The sequence below is a fragment of the Pelobates fuscus genome, chromosome 1 (assembly GCF_036172605.1).
Source record: "Pelobates fuscus isolate aPelFus1 chromosome 1, aPelFus1.pri, whole genome shotgun sequence".
Classification (NCBI taxonomy): Eukaryota; Metazoa; Chordata; class Amphibia; order Anura; family Pelobatidae; genus Pelobates; species Pelobates fuscus.
The window spans coordinates 314,867,479-314,889,392 of record NC_086317.1 but is presented as its reverse complement, the minus strand read 5'-3'; the positions used below and the strand labels follow the sequence as shown (position 1 = coordinate 314,889,392).

The 21,914-nt window shown below is 41.7% G+C and overlaps 1 protein-coding gene across 3 annotated transcripts in view; it reads left to right on the top strand.

The window, feature by feature from the left end:
* Nucleotides 1–21,914, top strand: part of TMEM131 (transmembrane protein 131) — a 232,515-nt gene that overhangs the window by 11,841 nt on the left and 198,760 nt on the right. For all 3 annotated transcript variants that reach the window (XM_063459103.1, XM_063459094.1, XM_063459085.1), the window contains exon 2: nt 20,207–20,268. In XM_063459103.1, coding sequence (XP_063315173.1) covers nt 20,207–20,268 — 62 coding nt within the window. The remainder of the gene's footprint in view (nt 1–20,206; nt 20,269–21,914) is intronic.

The window sequence follows — 21,914 nt, the reverse complement described above, 5'->3', positions numbered from 1 at the left end:
AGTGCTGCAATGCATATTTTGAAGATTGTCCCTCACCACCTGTAATCAATACTTGGTTTGCATTCGCAGATATCACCACTAAGACTCATGAGAGGCTGGAGCCCATTTAACTCTGTCAGTCTTGAGTGCCATGCAAAGGCATCTCGAGTGTAATATGTTGCTGACCCCAGCCCTAGGATATAACGCTTGTAATTTAAAGAGCCACTTCATTTCTTGCTGGCCCAACTGTTTAAATATATATATATATTATATATATATATATATTTTTTTTTTTTTTTTTGTGACGTTCTTCGCTGAAGACTGTAGATAGTTTTATACACCACTTATTCTATTTGTAGTGACACTATAATCACCAGAACCACTTCAGCTTAAAGTGGCACTGTCCTGCCGTACTTACCTTTCTTTAATCTATTCCTCTTCTCTTCCTCTCTCAGGATCTGTTCTTCATTTCTTCCTGTCTGCTCTAGTTTTCTTAGAGACTATTTGTCTTATGGAGGTTTTCTACACCTGACCATCTCTGACCAGCGGAGGAGCAAAGTGTGCTTCAATTCTGATGGTCAGAGCAATTTCCCCACAATTCTCACCTTTCCTCCGTGTTCCCGCGAAGCCTTCTTTCACTTATTCCAAACGTCCTGTCATTTAGATAGGACGCAATTTGGTAGTTTCGCCGGCGTTCTAACAGAATGAGAGAACAGTTTCTCCATTCGTGTTAGGACACAATTCGGGACTTTGTTCGGATCGGAATTTAATTTGAATGAATGAAACTCCGATCCTATTCCTGCCGCGGCTGCATCTTGCAGCTGCTTAGTAGATAACTCCCTAATTTCCGTAGTATTAGGGGCTATCTACCAAAATGCTGAAAGACAAATTTACCAATACCAAGTAAAGATTACTTAGTATTAGTAAATGCTGCCTCTACTCGCTATAGCGTGAGTAGGGGCATGTATTCTAAACAGTGAGCAGCTAGTGGCCCCACCGGCCCCCACCCCTGAGCGGCGGTTGCGGGCCCTAAATTAAAATGTTTCTATCCCCGGGGGGGAAGGAGGAGGACAATAGGTCCCCCTCCCTCATTGTTATTTAGGGCCCCCACCCGCCGCTGAGAGGAAGAGGAGGACCATAGGTCGTCTCGTCCCCCCCCATATTTTTATTTAGGGACCCCACCTGCCGATCAGAGGTGCGGGCCTGGGGGGATGGCACGCTAGGTTCCGCTTCAGTTTAATAGCCCTCACTCACACTGTTTTTTTTTTTTTTTTTTTTTTTTTTTAAGTAAGCAGCCACTGACTGCTCACTGTTTAGTAGACATGCCCCTACTCGTGGTATAGAGAGATGGGGCAGCATTTACTAATACTATAATCTTTACCTGGTATTAGTAAAATTGACTGAAAGACTGAAAAGCTAGATAGCTCCCTAATACCGTGACAATTAGGGAGTTGTCTATTAAGCGGCTGCAAGATGCAGCTGCGGCACGAATAGAATCGGAGTTTCATTCATTCTAATGAAATTCCGATCCGAACAAAGTTCCGAATTGCGCCCTAACACGAATGGAGAAACTGTTCTCATTTTGTTAGGGCGCAATTTGGTAGTTTTGCCGGCGTTTTGTCTAAATGACAGGACGTTCGGGGAAAAGTGAAAGAGGCTTCGCGGGAACACGGAGGAAAGTTGAGAATTGTGTGAAAATTGCTCTGACCATCGGAAATGAAGCACAATTTGCTCCTCCGCTAGTCAGAGATGGTCAGGTGTAGGAAACCTTTATAAGACAAATAGTCCCTAAAGAAACTAGAGCAGACCGGAAGAAATGAACAGATCCTGAGAGAGGAAGAGAAGAGGAATCGATTTAAAGAAAGGTAAGTTCGGCATGGCAGTGCAACTGTAATGTAGAGGCTCTTGTGTCTATAGCCTGTTCTATATTCTTTAGGGCATTTTCAAATCCAGAGTTAGTCATCTGTGTAGCGGTGATGTTTAACAGTTCTGAGTTCAGCAATGCCCATCATTGTGTGTGTGTATATATAAGTTTATAAAAAAAAAAAAATTATATATTTTTTTTTTTGGTATGCTTTTGAAAAAGTTGGTCTCTATTGCAGTTCCAAGTATCTGTAGGAGAAACAACAAATATTGCAAAATAAGAGAAATGCCTTTCAGAAAAAAGCTGAGATTTGAGTTATGAAATAAGCTGTATGCATACCATACTGGCCTTTTCCCATGGCACAATTACACGTATACATGTAGGATATAGACAGGAAACCATGATTCGATTGTACTCGCATTTCAGGTTAAAGCTTCACCATTTTATTTCTGTATTATGTGCAAGACAGACCTTTTATGTCTAGAAGAAGATGACGTGGCTTCCTCTTATGTGCCTTTAGTGGTTTACCACAGATGGTGAAACCAGTATGATTTAATTACATAATCCATGTCCTAGGATGATATATCATTTTATTGTGAATAATACAAAGTAGAAAAGTGTGGTATAAATAGTATATTGGTTTAGGTTTGCTCAGCACACTGCAGCTACTTCTCCTTTTTGTGTTTTGTTTTATTCATGGAGCCTGCTGGCTTCTCTCGTAAGTGTACTTTTCGCAATACTCATTTACACCTTTTTCTAGCAATGGATTACTGTAACTGGGCACAGACCCTCTCTTGTATCCCCATAGCTCTTGCCGTGTTTTATTTGTTGCTCTCCTTTTACCTTGGCAACTAATACTGCCTTTGTGTGCTGCTGTATGTGTGTTAACCAAACTGTTGACTAATTTACAGAATTAGTACCTATTATTTGTGTACTCTTCATGCCCCTTTTAAAGGGACACTATAGGTACCGAGACCACTTCAGCTTATTAAAGTGGTCTGTGTACAGTGCCCCTGTCAGTTTAACCAAGCTGTTATAATTATTGCCGTTATTGAGAAACTGCAATAATTACATTGCATTACATGGATTGTAATCCTAGCACTATAGTTCCCCCATAGCTCTATAAGCATCACAAATGTTACCACAAGTAATAGATGATTAGCAATGTAATTTCCATTTAAAAAGCTAAATCGATGGCATAATTGGTATCTAAAATAACCTTGTAAAAGCTGCAGATCTCTAGTCTGCTGCCTTTGCAAGCTCTCCCCTTCTAACCCTACCCAGACTTAGAAGGGGTGGGGCTAGAATTTCTGTAGTTGTCCTAATACAGCTCCATGAGAAGTCTTTGTAAGTCAGGTGCTCTGGGCAATTGCTGCCTCTTGAGCTCCCTACATTGAGCTAACAAAACCAGGAAGTAACATTACCTGTTGTCTGCTTTTAAGCCAAGGGGGTGTAACCAGGTAAATTTATAAAAGTAAATTTCTATTGACATCCGCACATTTTGCAAAATTGAAAAAAGTACACACTCTTCACACACAAAGCTTTTCAGCAAGATAAAGTTGCTAATAAGTCTGGCATGACCCTTTACATGGCTTTAATACATATATATCTTACAGAATTTTATTTTGACTTTCAATATATTCCTAAGGTCCTCTTGATTATTTTTTTTTTATTTTTTTTACACAAATTGAAATGAAACCATGCCAAGATTCATTATAGTGAGTCACGTTTAGAGGAAGTCTTGGTTCTGTAAGAATCCCTGTAAAGTGCTTGTGGTGTGGCAGTGATTTCAGACACATTTAAGCTTGTTGTGGCCTCTGGAATAGTATTGCTGCCAGATGACCTGTTGCTGAATGCCAGGGACTTACTGAGGGCTTTCCATGATCTGTCCGTTCCAGAGCAGAATATAGCTTTGAGCTGCAGCCCTTTGTGCTTTAGTCTTCCAAATTAATTATGCTATCAGAATATCACTGCCTTCTTGTTTTTTGCTGTACTTGCTGTGTGGTCACATTCAGGTGCAAGTTTTTTTTTTTAAATTCTTTATTTTAAAGATTTTCTGGGGGTAGGGGTACAGAAGAAAGAAGTTTGGGTAGCATGGGTTATGGTACATTTTGTCTTTAATACACAAATTGGTAGTGTTTGTCATACAGTTATACAGTTTGTTCGTGTATACCATTTGGGTCGGTGGGGATCAGAGGGGGGTGGGTAGGTAACAAATTCACAGTTGGCAGCTGTCTGTATCTAAACCTTTGTGGTGATGTTAGAGAGAGTTGTGGTTTGAGCTATTTGACAATTGCTTCTTGTGTCTCTCCTGGTAGGTCTGTGTTTTGCGTATTTGATACCCATGTGGGTGATATATTTAGGGTTTGTTTTTTTCCGTGAGGGCCGGGGTGCCTCCCTGGGCCATGTGTATTGTCATGGAGTTTAGTCTGAGGGCTATGTGTAGACTGCCGTTTAGAGTTGTTGTACAGGATAGACGGCCCCTACGGTCCTCGGTGTCTGTGTTGTTGCTATTCGTATAGTATAGCGGTGGGTTTGTGCGGTGGCGTGTGTGTTGTGCTTGTTTGTTTGCGGGGTGGCCGTGTTTTTGGTTGATGGTCAAGGGTGTCTTGCAGGTGCAAGTTTTTTTTGGTTTTTTTTATTGATGTCTTTTACTTATTTGTAGGTCATTAAGGCCTATGTAATTGTTAAAATATATAACTGCTCAATATTTATCAGTAGTAATAGTTCTCTGTGCCAAATACTTGAATATATTCATGTCTTATAAGCAATGTTAACTCCTTAAAGGGAAACTATAGTGCTAAGAATACAAAGTGTTTTACTCTTGGCACTATGGTACCCTCTTCGCTCTCGTGCCCCCCCCCCCCCCCCCCCTGTCCCTCCTGCAGTGTAGAAATGGTTAAAAACCCTTCTGGCACTTAACTGAATCCAGCGCTGATGACATTCTGCGCCGTGTCAGGAGGACTTGCAATCGCATTAGGACTACCCCATAGGAAAACATTGAATCAATGCTTTCCTATTGGATTTTAGCTGACACTCGATGTCCTCATTCAGAGCTGGTAACAAAAAAATCGACAGTCAGTAGAGGTGGAGTTAACTCTGCATTGTAATTCTAGATTATGCTAACGTAGTGTACCTATAATCTTAATTTTAGTAATGACAGGAGTTGAATATTTTGCATAACTCTCTTTACCATAAAATCCAGGAGCACAGATCAGAACAGAAACCAATCTGAAAAAAGGCCCTTCCAGTGTGATCACTTCCTCTTTCTTTGTAGCGAACAATATACACAGCCTAGAACAAAACAAAGTCCTGAAGGATAACGGAACAGCAAACAACATCCAGAATTAAAAAATAGATGACCGGAAACATCACGTAAACAGATCCAATTGCATGGAGAAGTCGATCACACTGAAAGGAAACAAAAAGTAGTGAAAGGCATCTGAAGTGACAAGCTGTCCACAATAATAACCACATAGTATAAACCAGGAATTGACAAATTTGTTTGGAATATAGGAGCCAGCTAAAAAAGTTAGGAACCAGTAATTTTCAACGAGAAAATGCAATTCTTAAAGGGACACTATAGTCACCAGAACCACTACAGCTTGATGTAGTTGTTCTGGTGTTTATAGCCTGTCCCTGCAGGTGTTTCAGTGTAAACACTGCCTTTTCCACATAAAGGCAGAGTTTACATTGCTGCTTAGTGACACCTCTAATTAGTTACTCAGATGGCCACTAGAGTCCTGGGTCACTGCTGCACCACGTACAGCACCCTGGTTCAGTGTCTCCAAGCTCTGCATGGAGGCGCTGAATGTTCATCATAGAGATTGATTAATGTAATGCATCTCTATGAGGAGATGCAGATTGGTACATTTGTTGCGCATGCACAAAATCCTCCCAATGCTTTCCTAAGCTGCCTTAGCTGAGATCATAAAGATTGATCATCTCAGCCATGGCGAAACTGGCACGGCGTGGGAAAAGGGAAGAAAGGTGAGTAAAAACACGTGCGATCGGAGGGGGCTGGTACCTAAATGCGCACACACTGACAGGCTCTCATACACACTCACGCTGACAACAGGCTCACAAACGCACTCTGACAGGCTGGCTCACAAACGCACTCTGACAGGCTGGCTCACAAACGCACTCTGACAGGCTGGCTCACAAACGCACTCTGACAGGCTGGCTCACAAACGCACTCTGACAGGCTGGCTCACAAACGCACTCTGACAGGCTGGCTCACACATTTTTGTTTGAATTGAAACCCACTCAGCCTCCCTACCTTTGGGCGAGCTGAGTGAGTCTTTCCCTGGGGTCCAGTGGGGCTGCACTCTTCCTGTGTGCGAGGGAGCAGTGCTCAGCCTGTAGCTCCTCTCTGCTCCCTCGCCCTCTGTAATGATGCCGGGCCGGAATGACGTCATATTCCGGCATCATTACACAGCGCAAGGGAGCAGAGAGGAGCTACAAGCCGAGTACTGCTCCCTCGCGCGCAGTCTCCTCCATGCTCTTCAGGGTGGCCGCCAGCCTCCATGCTCCCGCGGGCGGCCACCTCCTCCATGCTGCTTAGGACAGCTATCCGCCTCCTCCATGCTCTTCAGGGCGGCCGCCCACCTCCATGCTCCCGCGGACGGCCGCCTGCAATATTCCCCATGGCGGCTGCAGCCAAATCTAGAGAGCTGGCAAATCCCCCAGAGGCCAGGGCGAAATTTCTAGTCGCCGTGGCGATCTGGCGCCTGGGATTTGTCGATTCCTGATATAAGCAAATGCTGTAACAGGAAAATGGGTTGGCCCATACGATAATTATAATGTAACTGGACAGAGAGGGGGTAACCCTCAAAAGTTTGAACAAGAACAAAGAGAGAGAACACTGTCCTAAAGAATGAAAACACAATAGTGAATACACAATTCATCTCATTCCTAGAAGCAGCCTACGCACACTCACAGGGATCCCTCCTCCTACCTAGCATTGCCCCCCCCACATTCACCATCTCTAACGGAACGAGACAGGGATGCCCACTATCACCTATACTATTTGCCCTATCACTAGAACCCTTATTAGAAGCAATACGAACTGACCCAGACATAAAGGGAATCACCATCAGGGACCAGACTTATAAGGTATCCGCCTATGCGGACGATATCCTCCTAACTCTCACAAATCCCATCACCTCCATCAATCACCTAATGGCATCGATTCATTCCTACTCTCGCATATCCGGTTATAAATTGAACATCACAAAATCGGATTTAATGCCGATACGTATAACCCCACACGAACTCGCCAACATCAATGATCAATTCCCATTATGCATTCGCTCAACAGCCATCGACTATTTAGGCATAAAGCTCACCGCCGACACCTCCACCATATACCAAACAAACTACACACCCATACTCGAACGGGCACACGCAGACCTACAGACATGGGCCCCACTAGGGATCTCGTGGCTGGGCCGAGTAGCCTCAATCAAAATGAACCTCCTACGACGATTACTATATATATTCCAGACACTACCCATAGCAGTCCGAACATCAGACATAAAATCCCTACAAAACGCGGTCAACAACTTCATATGGAACCACCGCAGGCCCAGAGTACGCCGTGAAACACTATACGTCCCCAAGCGATCAGGCGGCCTCGGACTACCCAACTTTCTGCACTACCTCTACGCAGCCCACTTATCCCAAATCCAAATGTGGCACCTCCCGCCCATGGAAAAACGGTGGGTGGACATTGAACACTCGATCTTCGGGCATGACCACCCCTCCCAATACATGTGGACCCCCAGACAACACAGACCACTGCCCCCTCCAACTGCACCCACTATAGCACACTCCCTCGACCTCTGGGACAAAGTACACCTGAAATACGATCTCTCCTCAGAACTCTCCCCAATGACCCCGATTCTCTCAAACAAACTCTTCCCCCCAGGAATCACAGCCCAACATTTCGCTTAATTCGAGAGGAGAGGAATTGCCAGACTAAGCCATTTATTCACAAACAGCCAGCCCATTACCTACGAGAACATACCCGAAGCCACCACACTCACGACGTTCGACTACTTCCGCTTCATTCAACTCCGCAGCCTAGCAGCAATGCCCTGCATCCAACAAGCAGGCAAATCCCAGCCCACCAAGTTCGAACGAGACTGCACCACGGCCCCGACCAGAAAAGGACAAATATCCGACATATTCCTCTCAATAGCAACCCACACAACCCACATCTCCCTCCCATACATCAAAGCATGGGAGACAGACCTAGGCGCACCAGCAGACACAGGAGATTGGGCGGAAATATGGGAAGCCACAACATCACTAACGATATGCGTAACATTTAAGGAACAGGCCTATAAAATGCTGTTCCGCTGGTACCTCACCCCCCCAGAGACTGGCATGCATGCACAGACTACCCACCAACCAGTGTTGGAAGCAATGTGGAGAAACGGGCACTTTCCTCCATTGTTGGTGGACGTGCCCGAAACTCCAACCCCTCTGGCACTCCATAGGAGCAATCCTCACTAGAGTCCTGACCAATCCATGCCCCCTAGACCCATGGACCATGCTCCTGTCCAAACCAATGGACACATTTACAAGAGCCGAAAACAAATTGATAGCAAGAGTGGCCCTAGCCACACGTAGAGCAATTGGTGAAGTATGGTCCACAGCCACAATACCCAAACAACAAACAATACTTCGGAAAATCCAAGACCATATAGACATCGATAGACTCACTGCCCAAATCCACGAAAATACCAAACAGTTCCACAAAATATGGGACCCCTGGCTCATGACCGACACATCTCTACCCTGGTAAGGCAACACAAACCACAAACCGCTGCCATTAGGACATGAACCACAACTCTCACCCAACTTTAGCACAAGCCCTCAGGCACAACCTAAGACACGCATCAAAGTACACCCACCCCCCACCTACCCTCCCCACCCCCTTCTCCCCGGGGGTACGTGGGACCCTGTAAAAGAACACACACTCACCACCGACGGTCTGACCCCACCTGAACGACTATCTTCCCCTCACAGACCAGACAAGGACACCTCACCCACCCATCCCTGACAGATGAACCCGCCAGTCGATCACCCCCTGTAATCACAGGAGAACCCACGACGCAACACACCACACCTACACTGACGAGGAACCCCCCCACGAGACAACCACTACCCACCCCCGAGGACCATCCTGACACAGTGACAGAAGGGGCCCTACATGGCCAAAACAACTCGGAACAACGCTAAAACAGCAATGAAACTATAACTATGTAATTTTTGAATGCTGATCCGACACTTGATGTTATAATGCATGGACCCTCTAACCTTCCCTCCCCTTTTCTCATTCTGTATCCCTACCCTTGAATACCAAAATTCTACAAATAAAGAATTAAAAAAAAAACAAAAAACAGCAATGTCTCCCTTCACTTTGCGGTCAAAGCACACTCCACCTGGGCTGAGAGGTCTTCGCTTCTCCAGAAGATATCTGTAATGCTGCTACTTTGTCCTCACTCCACACTTTCATAAAGCACTACAGGCTGGACATATTCTTCTCCTCCTCTGAAGCCGCTCTTGGGCTAAAGGTGCTCCAAGCTGTGGCTTACTAATTACCCGCCCATTTGCCTGTAGGGATCTTGCTATATCCGACTTGTGCAGTACTGCCACTTACGACAGGAAAAACAGTAATTTTACTTACCGCAAATTCTATTTTCTTTAGTAGAGTGGCAGTACTGCATTCTTTCCCTCCCATTGGATAATTATATTTTGCAGGTTTTGGTCTCCGTATGGTTATTTAGAAAACTGTGGTTGGAAGGAGGTTACTGCCTTTTATGAGAAGGTAGGCAGGAGTATTTACATTTTTATATCTTTTCGAGCTTCTTGTCCACATAAGAGGGAACAACCTACTGTTTTTCAAAATAATTTGTGGATACAACAAATTCAAGTGTCCCTTTCACCGTCTAGGGACAGTGACATCGCTGCTGGTGGTCCGGTAACTGCAAGGGGCAGGCAAAGGTGAGTTTAACTGCCATCTTCTGCTGCTTCAGCACCAGGAGCTGACGTCATTGTTGTATTCTCAAGCATTCCCTAGAGTACTGCAGTGAGGGGTATAGAGTCTTGTAAAATCATGGGATCCTCCATAAACAGAGGGAATTCCCTGGTGACAACTGGTGGATTGACAATTCTAGACGACGGTAGCTCTGCCCAATGTATAAAATGTTAGGCGTGGGAAGTATACTGAGAGAAAATATTCCCTCTTTTACTCAGTATAGTCTTTTGACTGGGTTGACATTTCATTGGAGTTCCAACACAGTCACTGAGTATTCCATAAAGATTTTATCTTTATTTAATACTCATTTTGCAAGTGGGTATGATGGTCTCTTTGAAACCTACGAATGACCTAAGTTAGATTGGAGCCAAAGACATACATGATAAAGCTTCATTAATTTGGGATATGATTGCTCAGAAATTCTAGATTAAACACTCTGTGCACTAATGGAAGCTAAAAAAAAAAGTTTAATTTGCAGGATTTGTGTAACGAGACTGTGTGAATCCCAGTCAGTGGAGGTATGGTTAGGCTACGTAAACAAATGATTTAACCTTAACCCCTTAAGGACACATGACATATGTGACGTGTCATGATTCCCTTTTATTCTAGAAGTTTGGTCCTTAAGGGGTTAAAGGGACACTATAGTCACCCAGGCCACTTCAGCTCAATGAAATGGTCTGGGTGCCAGGTCCCTCAGGTTTTAACCCTTCACATGTAAACACAGTTTCAGAGAAACTGCTATGTTTACGTAGCAGGGTTAATTCAACCTCTAGTGGCTGTCTTCCTGACAGCCGCTAGAGGCGCTTCTGCGACGCTGGATGTGAAATTCATATCCAGCAGGCAGAACGTCCATAGGAAAGCTTTGAGAAATGCTTTCCTATGGACTGTTAGAATGCATGCGCATTGCACTCCTCTCGGGAGCTGATGTCGGCAGGGGAGGAGAGGTTCCCAGCGCTGGATAAAGGTAAGTGGCCGAAGAGGTTTTAACCCTTTCAGCCCAGTGGGAGGGGGAACCTGAGGGTGAGGGTCCCCCAAGGATGAGTTTATTAAAAGATCACTATAGTGTCAGGAAAACAAAGTTATTTATATATATATTTTTTAAACTAAAGTTATTTTCGTGCTCAATGTGTACATTTAAGTGAGGGATGGGGGCAGTGTTAGGATGATTTTAGAGGGGCTTTAAGTTGTGGCTGAAATTCTAGGTTTGTGTCAGACCGTTGTGGGCAAGAAAAAGAACTACTTGTACATTTTACCCTCCCCATTGATCCAGAACTTAAAATGTATTTATTAAATGGTACTCCTTGCACCCAAGATAGATATTAGAGGTTCTTGGCTGTTCACCATTACTACCTCTAATTTAGTTTGTAAGTAGGAGAAACCAGTAAGGGAGAATGTTACTAAAAAAGCTGCAGTTATAGCATTATAAAAATGTAATGTCCCCTTTGCTATTTACATGGTTAAATGTGATATATATTAATATAAGTACATATATTAGTATTAAAATACACTTAGAATGAAGTTACATACATATATATATATATATATATATATATATATATATATATGCGCATGCCTGGGTTGTCAGGCACGTCAATCAAATTTTAATTAATTAAATCACATAATTATGTTAAAAGAATACTTAAATATACACGTAGAATTGTAATTAATTATATATATATATATATATATATATATGATCTATAATACATATATATTTTATATTTATATATACGTATAATTACCATAATAAATATATAAAATAATAAAATAAATGTAAAAATTATATATACATATGCAATTTCATTCTAACTGTATTTTGTTATTTAATATATATATGTATGTAACAAAATACACTTAGAATGACATATATATATATATATATTACAAATAACCGCAAAAATATATTTACATAAATTATTACATAAGTATAAACGTAGAATTTAAATACATATATGTGTGTGTATATATATATAATTAATTAAAATTCTACGTGTATATTTAAGTATTCTTTTAACATAATTATGTGATTTAATTAATTAAAATTTGATTGACGTGCCTGACAACCCAGGCAGAAAGTGCAGAGAATTTAATTCGCAAGCACTATATTTAACCCAGTAACTTTCCAAGACACCATAAAACCTGTACATGGGGGTGTTCTGTTTTACTCGGGAGACTTTGCTGAACACAAATATTAGTGTTTCAAAATGATAAATTGTATTACGATGATATTTTCAGTAAAAGTTAAGTTTTTTTGCATTTTTCACATGAACTGTGCTTTTACTGACTATATTATTGTTGTAATATGTTCTACTGTTTTGAAAAAATTATGTTTGTGTTCAGTGAAGTCTCTCAAGGCAAACAGCACCCCCCATGCACAGTTTTTATAGTTTTTTGAAAAGTAAGAGAGAGTCCAATATAAGGTTTGCATTTTTTTCACATTGAAATTTGCCAGTTTGGTAATGTTGCCTTTGAGACCTTATGGTAGCCCAGGAATGAGAATTACCCCAATGACAACCACATTTATTGCAAATGAGGTATGTCCAGCCATTTTTTGTAGCAACTTAGTCACAAACACTGGCCAAATATTTGTTTTTTGCTTTTTTCACACAAAAACAAATATGGACGCCAACACAAAAGACTGAACATACCCCATTTGCGATACTTTGGGTTGTCTACTATTGCAAATTGTATGCCATCATGGGGGTAATTCTCATTCCTGGGCTACCAGACGGTCTCAAAGGTAACATTACTAATCTGGCAAATTTTAATGTGAAAAAAAAATGGAATGTGCTATATTTGACCCTGTCATTTCCAAAACACACACAATCTGTTAATGGGGGTACTGTTGTACTAGGGACTTTGCTGAATACAATATGTGCATTTTATTGCAGTAAAAGCTGTGCATGTATATGTGTGTTAGGAGTGTTTTGTGTACAGGCACAGAATATTTTTACTGTCTGATATGAATCAAGACATGATGCAGAACTGATGTAAGTTCTGTAATTGCATACGTGGCAGGTGATGCTAATCACAGGAAACTTTTTTTTTTTTGCAGGCTGCAGTTAAGATGCCATTACTCATTTTGTAAGGATACATTTCTGCACTTTTGTTTTTATTTTATTTGAAGTGGCAGCTACACAAGACATTTGGTGTGTGTGTGTGTGTGTGTGTATATATGTATGTGTATATATATATATATATATATATATATATATATATATATATATATATATATATATATATATATATATATATATATATATATATATATATATATATAAACAGAACAAACCTCACACAATAACCATACTGGGGGAAATATATTTCCCCCAGTATGGTTGTGTGAGGTTTGTTTTTTTGCACTGTGCCAATCAGCATCACCTCGTAGAGATGCATTTAATGATTGTATCTCAATGGGGAGCGTTAGGCGACTCCATGCAGTGCGTGAACGCTGATCATCATCAGTACTGCACACTTTGTATCACTGACCAAGGAATGTCTGTGTGACTACCACTAGATGTGTTCCAAGGCAGTTTTTATATTAAAAAGCCTGCAGGGACAGGCTGTAGACACTGAACAACTAAATTAAGCTCTAGTTCGGGTGACTATAGTGTTCCTTTACGTGAGCATCAAACAATAGTTTAGTGAGAGCTGATCGTAGTTCTTTAACATTCTGGCATTTGCAGGAAAGCTTAATGTATTTTTCTTTTTTTTTTTTTCTAACTTTTTAAAAAAATATTTTTAATGCAATATCTATTAAGTGTAATATGATGTCAAATCTAGCCTAGTTGTCCTTTAAATTGCCTGCATACATTTGCAGAAAGAACTGTTTTTAGTATTTTGTCTGTGTTTAATGTTGCTGCCTTGTTAATCACATATCCACGAGAATTCTTACACTGTTCTGCTGCAGGCTTGACTGTGTCTGATAGAACCATGGATATATTTTGAGCAAGCATTGGAGATTTTTACAATACTGTGTAGTTGTGACAGAGAGTCCTTATTATCTATGCATTTGTTGTGGGAAAAAAATAAGTGTGTTGGTCCAGTTGTAGTAACCAGTGCACCTTCCTCCTAGAGTGTTTGTAATGAAGTAGGTTTAACCTAGTGTTAATGGTTGTCTACGTTTCCTGACGGCTTATTTTAAATGTAAAGACCTCATATTTGTGTTCTTCTAGTGTCCCCAAGTACAATAAACCATATGCATATCTTTGACAGTTGTAGAAAAGACTAGGGATCGACCGATATGGATTTTTTTTAGAGCCGATACTGATAATCTGTGAACATTCAGGCCGATCGCAGATAACTTTTGGAAAAATAAACTATTTCTAAAGGTAAATGCACAAAATATACATACCATGTGTAGTGGATGCAGTGTGTTTAGACAGGGGAGGTGTGTGTGTAAATATAATGAATGCAGAGTGTTTGTGTAGTGTGTATAATGAATGCAGAGTGTGTTTGTGTAGTGTGTATAGTGAATGCAGAGTGTCTTTGTGTAGTGTGTATAGTGAATGCAGAGTGTCTTTGTGTAGTGTGTATAGTGAATGCAGAGTGTCTTTGTGTAGTGTGTATAGTGAATGCAGAGTGTGTGTATATACTAAATGCAGTGTGTTTGTGTAGTGTGTGTATATAATGCAGTATGTTTTAGTGTGATAAACAAAAAGACAAAAGATTAGATGCTGATAGTCTCAGTGCAAACAGTCTATATGCATCTCCTGGAGATAAAACTAATGGAGTAGACAATATTCTTATACTGGCGAAAAAAGAATAGATACATTTATAACAATAGCCAGACCAATAGCAGGGGTCCTTAAACTCCGGCCCCCCAGATGTTGCTGAACTAAAACTCCCATGATTCTCTGGCTATCTATGTAATTCAAAGAATCATGGGAGTTGTAGTTCAGCAACATCTAGGGGGCCGGAGTTTGAGGAACCCTGGTATATAGGGATTGATTCCCTTCATACAAGCCATTTCTAATAAAGCTTCATTTTAGCATTTGGAATCATACCCCTACATAGATTATCCCTGCCTGTTCTATACCTCTGATGCTTAGTAGTTTGTAGATATGTATATATCTCACTAGATCTATTGGTCTGGCTATTGTTATATATTTATCTATTATTCTTTTTCGCCAGTATAAGAATATTGTCTCCTCCATTAGTTTTATCTCCGGGAGATGCATATAGACTCAGGGCTCTGTTTGCACTGAGTCTATCAACATCTAATCTTTTGCCTTTTTGTTTATCAAATATATTGGGGTTAAGCCCATTGAGACCCCTGGAGTCTCATCTCGGTATTCAAGACTAGTGGTCACACCTGACACTACTACCTTAGAGTGTAGTGCTTGTGTTGTTACCCACGGTCTTATCTTCTAGGTTTTTTGTTTTGTGTAGTGTGCATTATATAAACACACTACACACACACTGCATTAAACACACACACTTCAGATACACACACACTGCATTAAACACACACACTTCAGATACACACACACTGCATTAAATACACACACTACAGACACACACACACTGCATTAAATACACACACAAACACACTGCATTATATACACACACTACACACACTACACACACACTGCATTATATACATAATGTGTGTGTGTGTGTAGTATGTTTAAATAATGCAGTGTGTGTGTGTTTCTGTAGGTATGTCATTTGGTGGAGGGGGCATTTTAGTCTCCCCCCCCCCCCCCCCCTCCCCTCCCTGCTTGTTACCTGGCCAGGGAGGGGGGATATAGCATTTCCTAGTGGTCCAGTGGCATGGAAAGTACAGCGAGGGCCCGCTGCAAGCTCTTACTTACCTTCCCTGCAGCTCCCTTCCGCTCTCCTGTGTAGTTGCTGGGAAGATAAGTGCTTGCTGCGAGCCCCCCCCTAGGACCGCCGGGCTTGACATGGACCCAGCAGTCCTAGTATGTATTATCAGCAATATCTGTCTCTCTATAGGCCGAAACCGATATTGCAGAAAATACTGAATATTGGCCAGACCGATAATCGGTCGATCCCTAGAAGACTATAGCCAAGTATCAGATCTTCCCCAACTTTTAAATACCCACTTTCTAGAGTTGCTATTTGGTGGTTACACTATCTTTTCCACCATACTGAACAATGCCAAATTTCTATTCCCGCAAGTCAAGAATTTAAACATGTTATGCAAACCCAACCTCTAATGCAGAGGGATTCCTATAGCTGACATCAGCAGAAACATCACCCTATTAACAGTACAGAATACAGCATACTGTGTGATTGCAGCATGAGAGAGATCCCACACTACAGATCCTGTTGCTGTCCCCATCTATCACACAGTGATTGGCACTGCGTTATGCACAGCCCAGCACTGATGGCTTTCGGCAGGGAAACCTGATCGGGATCTATTCAGCCCCTATCGGTCTCCCTCTCAGAATCTCTCACTTGAGTTTCGAGATAATCACTTGGGCTGGCTGAACGAGTTCAAGCAGCCACAGTGATTTAAAGTGCTGTTAACTATGCTTACTTTGAACACTGTGTATAGCTCCTTAGTGTGAGGCCAATTAATAAGGCCACAGCTAACACAGGGCTTCCTCAGGTGTCTAGTGAATCAAGACAAAAGCATTACTGTCAAAGCATGACATTACATGCCATCTTTAAGTTTTTATTTTTGTTAAATAAACCATTGTCATGTCTGTTCACATGAAGTTGTATTTACTGAATTTTGCTACGGTTAAGGAACAGATTGTTACTATGTCCTGATATGTAAAACCGATAATTCAAACCAGGTGTACTTTCTTTTTCCCATGACTGTATATACACATACTTCATTTAAATGTTTCTCCCAGCCTTTATTTTTAATTTTTTCAAAACCGTCGCTGCTAAAGCTGGAGTGCACAAACATTCTCACACACTCACAAATTACTATTTGTTACAATTTTCAAGTCCACCCAACCTCCTTACCTTTAAGAGAGCTGGAGTGAATCCTTTCCCTGGGGTCCTGCGTAGTTCCTAAAACCTTCAAGTTCGTCTTGCTCTGCGCTCTCTTGCTGTTTAGTGGTGTCAGGGCCAAAGTGATATGATATTCCGGCTCCCAGCATTACTGCAGGGCGGGAGAGCAGAGCAGGAAGAGTACAGCTCCCTCGCCAACCGCGAATATCAAAGTGATAAATTATGGTTGAAGAAACATATAGAGTATTTTCTACCTTATTAGTGATATTCTTAATATTGGGCTATAGCAGGCAGCAAGTCATGTGTACTGGCAGTCTTGTACATCTCTATTAGATGTAATGGATGTTGCGGGTTCAGGAAGGAAGTCATGGGATGGAATACTAGTTTTTCAGAATGTTTTGTAACACTGAGAACCTAATGTAACCACACAATATATAAAAAATGTGGTGTGTGTGTGTTGTTTTTATTTATTTTTAATTTATCCTGGACCATATTATTTTAAAAAACTGTGAAAACTCCCATATACAGCTCATGATAGATTATTTATTTGGTTAAAGGGAAACTATAGTGTGCAGCACCTGCATTCAGAGTGTAAAAGGGCTGCGCTGTATGAACACAAAATTAATCTATAATCGAGATAGTCTGCTTGGGTGCAAGACTTCCTCCAGGGCGTTCAGAACAACAGGAGCATCTTTACGGGTAGCGTGTTGATTTAGTATGCCACGGTTTGGGGCCTGTTCTGCTCGAGGTGCATGTTTGGAGCGGGGCTGCAGCGTTCAAGGCAGAGGTGAGGGTAGTGTTATGTAGAGATGGCCAGTGAGGGACAGGAGAAGGAAGGGATGGATAGCAGTTGTGAATCAATATCAGCTGACAGCTGCTGGAGGTCAATAGAATTAAGGTTCCTCCTGAGTTAAGAGGGGTTAGGCTGAGGTTGTTGGGTGAGGTGGTACTTGAGATCAAATGATAAGAGGTGGTGATCAGAGAGAGGAAATGGAGTGTTGCAGATATTAGATAAAATGAGGTTGAGGGTATTGCCGAGGGAGGAAGGAATTGAAAGTAATTTAGACTGCTGAGGTCAAATGCAACCATAAATCTCTATGGAAAAATAAATGGTTGCCTTTGGCTAGTGGTAGTTTAGAGGTATGGTAAAGGGTTTTTAACTGCGTGGGGAAGTATAGAAAACTAGGGCCCCGTGGCACCAAAGCTTTAGGAATACAGGTTTGTATTCTGTAGCAGAGTCTTTGTATCCCGACTGGATACCTCAACTAGTTTCTCCTCTCAGCTGGAATGAGGAACAGTTAGTGTTTATAGCCTCTTTTCTCAGACATCAGGCACATGATGCTGGGAAGAAGAACTGGTTTTATTGCACACAATGCAGCCTTTTATGTACAGACCCCCAGCATTCACTATACAGCAGAGCTGCCCAGGTGTCTGTTTGGGAGATAATTGTGCCAAGACTCGCTAAATTCACCCGGATAAGGAGATTCTAACATACAAAAAAATAATGAAAAACAGGTTTATCACATCCCCGGATTGCTCTTGTTGGAGCACCCAATCTGGCCAAAAAGTGCCCTAAATCATGGAAGTTTGGGGAAACGCCACCCAGTTAAAGTTTAGCCTGGCTGCTAGAACAGTCCTTGCTGAAAATAGTTCCAGGCGTTGAGTCATTTATTGGTGTTTAAACGGGGTCTCTGGCGCGTCGATGTAGTGGGGCTCCCTCTGCCTTATAGGTAACGATTGTTCACCTTGATCGGCTGTAGCTCCCCTCTAAATAGTGCACTCACTGAACGTTGGGAAAGGGGTAAAAATAGAAAGTGCCTGGCCGAGGTGATGTTTACGACTGAGCCAGAGTTCCATGAGATCTGTAGACAAGTCCCACTGGAGAGCCTGGGGTACACTGGACTTTGGACGAGGCAGAGAGGCATTTGCTGGATACATATGGAGGGTGACACAGGGAGCCAGGGGAGTGTTAGAACTTTTAATGAGGTTTTAACCTTATGCTTTGTGGTATCCGCCACATATTCTTAATGCTATAGTGTTCCTTTAACCCCATTAAGGACCAAACGTCTGGAATAAAAGGGAATCATGACATGTCACACATGTCATGTGTCCTTAAGGGGTTAAGCAGTACTGTGTACATTTGTCAATGTGGTTCTTAAACTGCACATTTTGTAGAGGTTTGTGGGGTGGTTGTGGTTTTTAAAATATTTCTGGTACACTATGATATTAATGTAACTTTATTTTCCTTTCTGATATTTAGAGTAATCATTTTGTATTATAACATGCTATAACTTTTTTTTATCTATCATGAAAAGTTATGTAAAACAAGCTTATTGTGTGCAGCACCCCTAAGGACCACTATAGGCACCCAGACCACTTCAGCTCAATAAAGTGGTCTGGGGGTGCCAGGTCCTCCTAATTTTAACACTGCAGCTGAAATGTTTACACTGCAGTGTTAATCCAGCCTCTAGTGACTGTCTCCCTGACAGCTATTAGTGGCCGCTTCTGCGATTTACACTGAGTAAATCACACTTTTTTGACGCTGGAGGTCCTCACGGAGTCCAGTGTCAAATGCTTTCCTATGGGCAGGTTTGAATGTGCATTCGGCTCCACTCGGAAGCTGACGTTGATGGAGGAGGAGAAGTCACCAGTGCCGAGGGAGCCTGGATTAAGGTAAGCAAATTAATGGTTAACCTAACCATTTATTCGCCGCGCAACGGGGTTCTTGTCACCTAAACGGTGACTATGGCTCTGTAGCGTTAGGAATACATATTTGTATTCCTAACGCTATAGTGTTCCTTTAATGAAACCTAGTATAGCTGAATAAGAATACTTAGATGGTCACTCTAAGCACAAAGCTGTATTATTGCAACGTTAATAGTTTTCAGAGTACCTTGCACTGAAAGTTTCCTTTCTGAAAGTGGCTTAATGCTGCAGTTATTTGCTTTAATCCAGTACCCTAGTGCTGTCAAGCAGCTGGAAAGCACAGCCTGACATCCATTTTTGTCCAAGTTGTACTTGCAGTGCCTGTGTAGACAACAACATAGCATGTCCCATGCTGTACATGAGGTTTTTTGGGTTTTTTCTGTTTGTTTTTTTTAGTGTGTGCCCCTAGACCAGAATGAGAGACCCCTGGTTGGAGAGAACTCTTTCAAGTGTATAAGGAGAATGTCTGTAGCTAAATAATTGCATCTGCTGGGCCCTTTGGTGGTTAAATATTTTTTCCCCCCTTTTTTATAAATGCATTATCTGCAGGTGTTGTCTGTCCTATAATAAAATTTTAAAGTTAATTTTAAATACTATCAACATTTCATGCCTTATTTTGTAAATTGTATCTCCAGAATGTGTGTTCTCTAACCGAACTGGCTTTTTTATTCTCATTGCAGCATTCATTCAGTCTGAAAATGTCATTGAAGTCCTTCGGTTCGATGAAGGAGGCCTTTTAGAGGTAATTAAATTTGACTATTATCTTAAATTCCTGTAAACAGTTGTTGCTTTAGACAAAAGCATCTATTATTCTAACAAGGCTGGTGGTTTTTAAAGTAATTTCATTGTATTTTTTTGTATTCAGGCCAATTGTAACATTATTAATTATGAAAATTAAAGGAAAACTCCAAGTACCATAACCATTACCGCATGCTCTAGTTGTAGTGCCAGGAATGTCATGCCCATGTAAACAATCAAAGCATTTCTACAGTGTTGCTTTCCGGGTGCCACTGCTTTCACTACGGAAATCAAGAAGCTCCTTCTAGTAGCTACTATTAGGTCTTCTAATCTAAGTCCTGTGCTATCGAGCTTAACTTGTGTAGAGAGCATCTGAGAGGCACCTGACGTACCCTAGGTTCTTACCATTACCAAACTGACTGCTAGGCACTCCAGCGCTCTGTAATGGTTATTGTGCTTGGAGTGTTTCTTTAAATCATGGAAATAGTTGTTTTAAAATGTTGGCTCTCCCATTTTTATGTTAAATACCAATGTGATTTCACAATGAATTGTAATGAGTATGTGTTTGTAGCTTACAAAATCAAAAAGGATATTCTAGGTTCCTACAGACAAATATTCTAAGCTTTCTATACATTCTTCCAGACCTGTGCCTTGCAGCAGTGCTGCAAATCCCTATATAAAGGGGGGAGGAAACTCCAGAAAATACATCATATGTGTTTGTCTGGTCCACGAGGTCATTGCAGGGCTTTTCTGCTAACGAAAGGGCACTTCTACAGCTCAATGCACATGAGGAACCATGAGGCAATTCGTAAAGTCTGCCTATCACCCTGCAACATCTTTAACCTCAAATGTATAGTTTCTTAATTTAAATGTATAGTTTACCCAATTTAATACACTGCCCTTCCTCTAATTTAACACAGTGTCACCCCTCCCACCTACAAATAAATATATACTGCCCCTTCCTCCTCCAAATTAAAGGGACACTATAGTCACCAGAACAACTACAGCTTAATGTAGTTGTTCTGGTGAGTATAATAATTACCTGCAGGCATTTTCATGTAAACACTGCCTTTTCAGAGAAAAGGCAGTGTTTACATTGTCCCTAGGGACACCTCCAAGGGGCCACTACTCAGATGGCCACTGAAGGTGCTTCCTGGCTCAGTGCTGCACAGTAGGCAGCAGTGCCGTTCAGAGTCCCCACACTCTACATGGGGACGCTACATTTTCCTCCTAGAGATGCATTGATTGAATGCATCTCTAAGAGGAGGTGCTGATTGGCCAAAACAATGTTTGGCCCCGCCCCCTTGCCAAGGCGAAAGCCATGGATTAGCTAAAAATCAACAATTCTGATGTCACCAAGTGGTGCTGGAAATAAGGTGAGTTTTAGTAACTTTTAAGTGGAGGGAGAGGGGTGGCAAGCCACCTAAAATGTGGGTTTTGCACTATAGGGTCAGGAATACATGTTTGTGTTCCTGACCCTATAGTGTTCCTTCCTCCAAACGAACGTACTGCAGCCCTCCCTCCTCTAAATGAAATATTCTGCCGCTCTCCCTACAAATGAATATACTGCCCCCTCCCTCCTCCAAATTTAACACAGTCCCCCAAGCCCCTCTTCCCTCACCTTAAAGGACCACTATAGGCACCCAGACC